The sequence below is a fragment of the Haliaeetus leucocephalus genome, unplaced genomic scaffold (assembly GCF_000737465.1).
Source record: "Haliaeetus leucocephalus isolate CR32 unplaced genomic scaffold, Haliaeetus_leucocephalus-4.0 Scaffold1, whole genome shotgun sequence".
Taxonomy (NCBI): Eukaryota; Metazoa; Chordata; class Aves; order Accipitriformes; family Accipitridae; genus Haliaeetus; species Haliaeetus leucocephalus.
In genome coordinates, this window is record NW_010972437.1 from 4,490,223 (window position 1) to 4,500,430 (window position 10,208).

A 10,208-nucleotide genomic window follows, 5' to 3' on the forward strand; every position below is an offset into this window, starting at 1 on the left:
TTTCCTGTTTTAAGGGTACATCATCCTCTGAGGAGGCACCCAGTACTAGGATTGAGCACTGTTCATAGACTCAAAATAAAAGAAAAAAAAACCTCCTCAAAATAGAAGGGGAGTTAAAGGGGAGTGTAGGCTTCTGGCTACTAAAAGACAGGAATGCCCACTGTTTCAGCCTCAAATCTAAAGCAGGTATGACAAAGTGTCATGGTTTAAGCCCAGTAGGCAGCTAAGCCCCACACACCCACTCGCTCACTTGCCCCCTGTGGGATGGGGAAGAGAATCAGAAGGGTAAAAGTGGGAAAACTCATGGGTTGAGATTAGCAGTCTACAGGAAAGCAGGGCTCCATCACCTGTAATGGTTACTGGGAAGACAAATGCTGTAACTTCGAATTTCCACAGTACAAAAACAAATAGGAATTTCAAGAGGAAAGTCCACTCCATATTCTTATGGCCTTACATGGTGTAAATGAGTAAACAAACTCTTCCACATGAAGAAAATAGAGACAAAGGGCACATTTCTTATCAAAATTAGACAGCACAAACTTTACCCATGCAAGAGGGACTAAGGGGGCAGTGGGGGTGGGTATCTTTCTTTCTCTGTTTCATCATGTAGAATTAATTCCACTTGGACATTGAAAAGGTAGTTTATGTGAGAAGTCATGAGTTATTTCATGACTTTATAACGTAAGCACTGAAGTCCCAGCAGGAACCTTTTTTGATAGTGTAGCTATATTGTGAATTTTAAAATGATCCCCATCAGCCAAATCCTGGTCCTTGATTTTTTTCTGACTTGAAAGTTCTCAGACATCCAAGGAGAATTGTTGAATCCAAATATGCTGGACATGACCAAATTCTGAACTGGTATGATTCAGTGTATTTCAGATAACTACAGTGGAGACATGCTGATTTAACTTTCTGCCATCAGTTTCCAAAGCCTGTCTCTCCAGCTGCCTCTCTCTTCTGCCAGGGTGTGGGTGAGGCCAGATTCTTCTTGGGCAGCTCAGTGTTCTTTGCAATACGAGATGCAGTGGCTGCTGCACGAAAAGAAAGAGGACTGCCCCTGGACTTCACACTGAACAGCCCCTTGGCTGTTGAGCGGATACACATGGCCTGTGATGATGTCTTTACTGAGATGGTAAGGTTATTTTCATCCCTTTTGTGAGCTAGCCAACTCTTCAGTTCTCTTTAATCTGAATGGACTGTGCACATAGACTAATCAGTGAGCCAAATCTCTTTTCTTCGATATACCACAATTAGCAGAGCTTTACACTTTATTTACTCAGTGGCGCTTTGCTCAGCTATGTTGACAGAGTAACATGAAGTGATAGTCCACAACTGAGAAACCTGTGCTGTTTCCTCAGTGGTAATGTTTCTAATTTATATATCTCCTTTAATCTAAAAGCCCTTGAAAGTACTTTTCAGATTATAGACTGACTTTGTCTTTAGTGTCACTTTATTTGCATCTCTATTAGGAACTATGACTATGTCTAGACAATGTCTAGACACAGAGTAGATGTGCTCCATCACTTGTCCTGTGTTCCTGGTTTAGACTGATTCCACTTTGAACCATGTACCCCAGTTTCCTTCTTTTCTGCCTTGAAAACCAGGGAGATGGAAGTATGGGCTGGTATGCATCCAGGTCTTGTCACAACATGGAGTTAGAATACAGGCTGGGTGCACAAGAGCACTCCCAAATAAAACATTTTAGATTTATGTTTCCATGCAAGCATCACCATTGACAGTGGCATCCACAGAATCTAAGGGTGCAAATTTAAGATATTCACTGTATAGGTCTAAACTGTCTATGTCCCAGTTATTTCATATAAGCTCATTTTCTGTGTCATGATCTGAGAAGTATTCCTAGAGCTGCTTGAGTGAACACATCCTTGGGTTTTTTAAGAAAGCAGAGGCTAGCAATGATTCTTCCCATTGTACAATCCATTTCCAGCTGGGTTTATGAAAGCCCTCCACCTTGACCTTCAGGTCATGCTCTCTCTTCTTTGTTTTCTGGAATGAAGAGATATTCAGCAGACACTGAAATGATGGGGCCTAAGAAGGACAATGGATTTTAGATACCCTGCCCTTCTTTTTTTTTTTTTTTTTTTTTTTGACAAACATGCAAGATGCCCATTGCCCATTTTCTGCCTGTCTCAGGCATTGTAATTACTTTGTAGATTTGATGTGTAGGTTTGAGAACAGTACAGCTCCCCACTCTGAAAGTGCAACACAGTGCCAACTTCAGCTGGTTTTGACATACCACTGTCTTCAAGTATCTTCCCTCTCACACAGGTGTAACAGGTACCCACAACTGGTGGACTGTGCCTCTTTTATTGAATTTCCCCCACAGTCACTAAAGTTATTTGGATAATGATCTGTGTGCTTTGCCTCTGCTTTCTTCAAAATGAGAACGGCAAGAAAAACGTACCCTCACCCTTGCAGTTCTCTGTGTCTTTCTTTCTGGAGTAGTGCCTTCAATCTGCTCTTCTTTTTTCTTGCACTTCCCTCACTGGAAGGGGGTTGGCAGGACAGAGCAGCAGCCTGCTGGAGAGTATTTTTGTAAGACTCTGAGGCAGGAGCCAACTTCCCTCTCCCTATCTTTCCTAGCCAACAACGATCACACAAGAGTTTCTTCAGACAGGAGGGCAAGATGGGAATGATGACATTGTTTTCTGACTTAATAGCTTTAGCCCCTTCAACAGGTTTTCCACTGCACTCATTCTTCTGGCATTGTAAAAGTAGATACATCTGGAGTTGCTTAATACATTGTCACATGCCCCAGATTTCTGTTTATTTATAAGTTGAAGAGAAAAAGAAAAAAAAAAGGAATAAAAAAATGAAAGGAGTAAAGGATAGGAGCAATTCTCAAACAGATAAACAGCAAGAGTTTAGCAGCCATTTTCCCCTCAGTGCATATCCAGTCAGAAAGCAAACTAAACAAACACTTTGGGGACCTGGAAAATAGGAAACACCAGACCAAACTGTGACAAGGTCCATTAATTAAAGATTTCAACTTAAAAAGCCCCATGGACCTGAGTTTGAGCAACTGTGTTGTACCCTAGGCTGAAAATTCTCTATGAAAAGGGACACAGGTTGGGTCAGGCAAACCTGCAGGCCCCCATCTCTTCCAATGGCAGCCAGCTAGACACTCCCTGGCCTCTTCCTGCCTGGAGGCTGGGGCTGTGAATTCCACATCCATCCACTTCTGCTTTCTTCTGTGCAGGATATCCAGCGGTCAAGTCTTTCACAGTGATAGAACTTCTCATATTAATAGAAGTCATAACCAAGATCAAGAACCTTTGTGGGCTAAGTGTTGTGCAAACACTTGGTAACAACTTAGAATTTAAATAAAGGTTGAGTTTTTATCCAGTCATCAGGAGTTGATGTTCTGTTTTCAGGAATGCCCTCAGAAATGTAGGATTTCCTTGCAAACATCATGGCCTCCATGATTTAATGCAGTCTCATTAAACCATGTTGCATGACGGAACCTCATATGTCAGTTCCTCTAATCTGAGCCTTTCAGGCTGTGAGATCACCCGTGCTATGAAGATACGCGCTTAATTACCTGTTCAATTACAAGAATGCCACTGTTGACTAGAGGTAAGTTGGTTGATTTCACAACCTTTTATAACATGAGAAGGTGGGGATTTGTGCATGCAATGACATTTAAATGGTTGATAAGGAACATGCATTTGTTAATTACAGAAAATTTTCTTTCCCCTTAGCAAAATGATGTTGTTTTCTTTGTATTTTCTTTCAGATTTCAAAAGATAAACCTGGAACCTGTAAGCCATGGGACCTCAATATAGATTAATACTGCTTTCCTAAATATCAAACAACCAGGTGACTCCTTCAGCCACTTACTGACTGAAAGCATTCTTGCAAGAAAGTAGAACTGTAATACTTACACACACAGATATATCTCTCTCTCTATCTGTCTTTGTAGGACAAGATATAAGCACTAGTTCTGTCGTCCTGCCAAATAAGAGACCTCTCATTTTGAAACATACATTTCTTTCTAAATCAAATTGTGTTCCATCCTACACTGGAATAGTTCTGGAGTTACCCCACGAACTTCAAAGAGTTCAGATGCAATTTTGAAAATATCTGCAATGAAGAGCAGATCACAAATAGTACCATTTTGCCACTTCTGTATCTCTGTATCTCTGCCAAGTCTGAGATTCACAATTGTTGTTATCCACTCTTTCTGTTCTTCTAGTACATGAAAATCCCGAAGATCAGAATTAGACACTGTACAAATTAGTGATGGGCAATGTATCAATATTACAGTGGAACAGAGATTCTGAAAGTACATGCTGCCAAATGTTTTCTAGATGTTGATATATTATTACTACCACAGTAACCTCAGTAATACTCCGGTATAATAGCTCTTTGCTTCCTGGCAGCCCATCTCAGGCCTGCTCCATACTGGTAGATCTCTCTGAACCACTACCAACTTTGACTTCTCTCAGGGCTGGAATATAATCACTGCTATTCACTGCATTGTCAGCGCTCACTTCTCCTCTCCTTTGCCTTACCCACAGTTTTGCTCCTTCTTTCCAGCAAAATGGTGAAGTAGGGCATAGCTGATGCATTCATCTGTAGGTAAGGGCACAAGGTGAGGGAGGCGTACTGGAGGTAGGAAGGGTTAAATAGCAGGATGGGTTCTCAGTACACTTTGAGTGAAGTTCGTAACAGAGATGAGGATTTCTGGGTTAACATAGATTAGTGAGCAAAGATATAAGGGGACAGACCACCACATCTGTAAAACCTCATGGTCTTCTTACCTAAAACATTCATTTTGAAATGGGGTTGCCCATTGTAGCCGTCAGCAGGTATGCATAACAGATGTGCAGCAGGTGACTGAGATGAAAAGGTAGAGGGGAGCAAGGCTGAGAGGAAACAAAGAAGTTCACCATTAAAAATAGGTGTATCAGCTCACAGTTTAACTCAGCTGTGCCAAATAACATTACTGGCACTCTGACAGACATGGTTTTAGAAAGGAGGTTTTAAAGTGACACAGTGGCAGCTGTGTGAATCTTGATGGAGCGTTTCCCCGTGAGGAGAGGAGGCTGAAAAGCAAGTGCAAAGGTGTTTGAGAGGGAGAAAAGGAAATGGCTGAGCTGAGCCAATGTAGGTATAGGTACAAATCAATATTCAAATTTCACATTTGATACTTCAAAGCAATACAATTAACAGTCAGAACACATCTAACAACATCATTGCATACCCAAAACACTATTATAAGAAATAACTCTGGAGATACAAAACAGGTATTGTTAGTTCGATCCTGTACTCATTTATGTAAACATAAATCTAGGCTATTTTCATTTATTTTAAGGGTGAGAGTGCAGGCTTAAATTAGCATAGTATAGAAGAGAGTGTGACCTGCACACACCCTCAAATAAGTCATATTTAATCTAAATCTGTAGAGGTACAACAAGATTTTATTCCTTTACAAATAAATTAATGTTACAAGTAATGAGGAAATTGCTAGCTTATGTTGGTAAATTTTTCCTGTTCATTTCTCTTGCTAAATTGTGAGAGACTACAGCTACTGGGAAAAGCTCAACTGGCAATATGCTTTGCAATTTCGTAATATCAAAGACTTCAAGGAGTTGACAGCAGGAACTGTCATGTCTTTGTGTTCCTTTCCTTAAAATGTGATATTCATAATATGTGATTTATCTTCTTGGCTTTTTATTTAATTGTGATTTAGAAAAATGCTTTCATTTTAGAATGAGTGCCAAAGCAATCAGTGCCTTGGGTTTAGAGTGAATGAACAAATACTTGCAAATATTAAGGTGAAAATCCTTCCTCTGAATGTGGTCTCCCTTAGGGTATTTTTGAATGTGTTATTTTGGGGATTTCATTGGGATGGAATTTGCTGGAATTCCAGCAAACTGGAATTTGCTTAAATATGTCTTCAATACAAGCAAACTTGTAAGGCACTGTCCTGCTATTTTGTGACACTGTGATCTACAACCAATTTTGTTTCAAGGAAAAAATAGTAATGAAAATGGTATCAGATGAAATCTGGCTCCTACTGACAATAAGAATGACCAGTGTTTGAGCTTAAAGTTCAAAACGTGTGACTTGACGAGCCTGGTGTTTTCCCATTAATCTACTGCAGTAATGAATTTCATAGCAACTGACATACTCGAGTGGGGCTGTGGGCCTTGGGGGGGGTCTTATGCACAGGTGACAGCAAGGGGGGAGATCTGGGACTGGACAGACTGACTGTCTAAGGCCAGTTACCAGAGGGGTCCTTATTGTGTGTGTGCATATGTATATCTATATGTGCATTTCCCACTAATGGACTTTCATGCTAATCAGTCAGAGAGGGGAACAGGACAAAGCCATTGGTGCTGTTTGTGTTTGCATGAGTGCAGAGTGTTTCCGTCTGTGTTGATCTGTGTGGGCAGCTGCATTTATATGTATATATGTTTTACACGTGGGCTTGCATGATTGCTTGTTGAGAATACATGCTCAGCCTTGCTACTGGTTGGACCTTGGGGAACGGAGCTGCATCAGCCTCACCTTCAGTGGGCTGATGCAGCCCCTAACATAATAATCTAACGAAATTGTATTTATTGCAGTTGAGACCCTCGGAAGCATGGAAGAGTCATCTTGTACAACTGAGATAAATTGTATTATATTTCCAGATGAAAGTACAAGCACTCTAGCTCCAGAAAGGATGGTGGTTTCATTTCCACATTCATGTGTCCATACATTGCAAGCATAGGCCTACTTTCTCCTTCTTTTTAAAGCTTTCCATTTTTTATACACCCAGCGTATACCTATCTTGCAGAATGAACAAAATATTGATTTTTATGACTTCCAAGTTTTACTCTAGTTTTAACTTGTAAGGGTAGCGTAACTAAGTGAATGCTGGTTCGTGTGATTGTGCCGTGGCTGTAGTCCAGGCAAGAACACACAGGGGAAGGTAAGCAGCCTCACTGGAGATATGGCCTTACTTCAAGTTAATCAATTGAATAAGACAGCAGGATCAAATGCAAGCTGACCAGACCTGCTTGGAGGAAAGAATTTCGCAGCTAAAAGCTAAGATTCTTCTTTTCCAGGCTTTAAATGTAGTATCTTCCACCTCTTATATGGATAAATAAGGAATGCTTATTTGCTTTCCTAAACATAGATATATTCAGGGATAAGGTTTTCAGAGAATGTCTACTGAAAAAAAATTACCAGAACTGGTGTGTTCCCCAGATTGTGAGTGGCTGATGCAGATCACTTAGAACACTGTATAACACCACAAAAGGACAACACTTCTCCTTACTTTCTTCTGAAAAATTATAAATTAGCTGAAAGATATGATGACCTCTCTCCTAGGCCAGTGAAGACAAAAGAAAAGATTCACAGCCAAGGAAGTAGTTTGTTGGGATAAAAAAAGAAATAGGGATGGGGATGACCTTAATTAAAAAGTCATGGTTGTGCAGGTGACCCCACTGTCCCTTCCTGAAGCACAGTGACTTGCTCTGTTTATACACCTGATAACTGGTCATTTCAAGAGCTTTAGTCAAAGGAACATTATACTTTTCACCTGGTGGAAATTTGGCAGCTGTGTAAGGTCTAGAGGGAAGCTTGCAATCTCCAGGTTAGTTTAGTGGTTTGCCCTTTTGGGGAGCAAAGAACTGAGTTGCAATTGCATGTCCTGTCCTATATCAGCATGGAGAGTATGTTGCATGTTGTTATATTCAGTCTGGTAGACATCTCCAGTTACGTGCTGCTGTGTGAGTTTGGCAGCGTATGCTTTTCAGACTGTAGTTAAAGGACCTACACTAACGTACTGTTTTTATTTATGCCACCTGCTAATAGACAGACTGCTCTACAGCCTGAAGAGAGGATGAGACCTGTTATTATAATTGCTAGTGAGAAGAACCTGTATTTTAACTGCAGTAGAGAAGGCCTGCACTTCTGGAACTAAGGAAATTTGTTTTACGTCAGATGTGAGTAGCTTTTAACTGATAATTCTGTCTGTAGACACTACAATACGTGAAGTCTTTATAAGGTGATGTTATCATCAGGATCTGAGGAAAGAAGAAATTCTTACAATGGTAATAGCAAATCCAGGACCTAATAGCACAGCAGGTGTGGTATTGACAAAGGTGTGAGACTAAAATTGTAAAGCCTCAAGAGCTTTTATAACTTCCCCACATAAGAAAAAGAGAGATCTAGTAAATATACAGAAGCTCTGATAGTTACTGAAAACCAGGTTTATTTGGAGGAATGCACAAATGAAAGAACGGTCAAATGCGCCTTTTGGAATAGAGCGCTCTTTTTATATATATTGTATATATATTTGTACAGCATGTAACGTGAATGCTAATAAAGAACAGACAATCTGGGCATAGATTTAATGCAGTAGTAATTAATGTTTCTGATCCCTCTGATACACACATCAGGTAAATTATATGAAACAGCTTCTCAAATTTGAAACTGGAATATCTAATCCATTCAAAAGTGAGAAGACGGTCTGGGCTAGCGGATTTTCTGCCAGTTACTCTACATTTAAACAAACAAGAAGAATGGCTTGACACAAGCTTTGTCTAAAGCTGTTTTACAAGTCTGATTTTTCTAAACTTAATTAAGTCATCAGCCCTTCTAAAACAGTGAATTTGCCCAGGCAGGAAGCTTTAGAGGTCTTGGTAAATAATCTGATGCATGGGAAAGAATATAATATTGGTATTTTCCTCTTCAAAAGCCACGTTTCTGCTGAACAAATAATTCTAAGGTTAGGAGTGAAATCTTAAAATATTGAAGCAATAGCAAAACTCCCTTTGATGTTGATGGGGCCCAGTTTTCAAACAGGGTACTTCTGAGGTTGTCTTCCTTCACACCTGAACTAAAATGCTGATACCCTATTAGTTGTTCTACTTACTGCTGTTTGCCTGATTACACAGGCTTCCCGTTTTTACACATCTGAGCAATGTGCTATTGAGTATGTAAGGAGTCCCTCAGAAAAGACAAAAACAAATGACAATTTTTGTGAGCAGCCTGGGAAACGGACTGCGTGTTATCGCAGTCAAATTTATGAAATACAACTGTCATGGTGCTAGCAAGCATCAGCCTTTGCACATTTTGCAGGCAAATAAACTGCACTTTGACCAGAAATCAGTTTATTATCCGAACCACTTAACCTCTGAAGGTGAACACGGGGAGCGCGGACTGCTCAGACAGCCGCTCCCCTCTCTGCTGGGCAAGCTGGCGCCCGAGCGGCGTTGGTCTAGAGGTCTGTTTTAGGGCAGTTTTGCGGGAACTCCTTCCTCTTCCAGAGCAGCTTCTGCTCCGTCGTCTTGTTTGTACCTACCTGTTGTTGGGACCCTTCCCAGGAAGGGCTGAACCTGAGCCCCGAGGAGGGAACCGGGCGGGGATCTGCTTGAGTGCAGCGAGCGGTTACGCTCAGCCTGACAACGTCTTTCCAAGGGGAGCGGGCCCTGCTCGCCGTAGGCCTCTCTCCGCTGCGAGCAGCCCCCAGCTCCCCCTTGCACACAGCGGGCTGCCGAAACCCCACGCAAAGCGGGGCTCCGTCCTGCCCCGGGGCTCCTTGTCCGCCTCCGCTCCGTGCGCCGCCCTCCTCGGAGCGCAAACCAGGCCAGACGGCAGCCCTCCCGGCGGCGGACCGCCGCAGGGCACCGCCATCCCACGCGGGACCCTCCCGACCCGGCGGGATGGGGTGGGACCGCGCCCGCCGCCAGGGGGCGCCGCCCTCCCCCCCAGGGACTGATCCACGCGCACCGCCGGCGCGGGGCGGGGGGACGGGTACCAGGCGGCTACTTGCGTGTGACGGTAAATCACGAGGGTGGCGGGCGCGCTCACTCCCGGGGAGGGGGAGCGGGCGGGCACCCCCGCTGGCCGGGAAGGGGGAGCACCTCCGGCAGAGGACCGGTAGGTGCCCGTGGGCCCGCGGCGCCGGGCCGGCCGCTGGAAGCTAGGCGGCCCCGGGAAGCCCGGCCCCCTTCCCTGGCCCTTTTTCTCTCCATCCTCTCTGGCGGAGCGGGATGGTCCGTTCCGGGCGGGGCGGAGCGCGGCCCTCCCCTCTTCCTCTCGCGTTGGTTCCGCTCCGAGAGCTTTCGCCGCCGCTCCTCGCTGCTGCTCGCGCCCGCCTCCGCTCCGGGCCGCTCGGGCGTTTTCTCTCTGCCTTAAAGTCGGTGAGGAGAGGGGCCTGGGCGGGGGGGCGGCCGCCGGGGGACGGCGCG

The 10,208-nt window shown here is 43.5% G+C and overlaps 2 protein-coding genes across 3 annotated transcripts in view; both read left to right on the forward strand.

The window, feature by feature from the left end:
• The window catches only part of LOC104832748 (aldehyde oxidase 2-like), a 41,967-nt gene extending 31,812 nt beyond the window's left edge, over nt 1-10,155 (forward strand). Inside the window, exons 22-23 of the mRNA XM_010569102.1 lie at nt 965-1,132; nt 9,505-10,155. Of these exons, the coding sequence (XP_010567404.1) occupies nt 965-1,132; nt 9,505-10,155 (819 nt within the window). The remainder of the gene's footprint in view (nt 1-964; nt 1,133-9,504) is intronic.
• Nucleotides 10,014-10,208, forward strand: part of BZW1 (basic leucine zipper and W2 domains 1) — a 10,395-nt gene continuing 10,200 nt past the window's right edge. The window contains exon 1 of one of the 2 annotated variants that reach the window (XM_010564578.1): nt 10,014-10,156. The gene's annotated coding sequence lies outside the window, so the exon portion shown is untranslated. Of the gene's footprint in view, nt 10,161-10,208 lie in introns of both variants that reach the window. The other variant, XM_010564586.1, reaches the window with a different exon arrangement.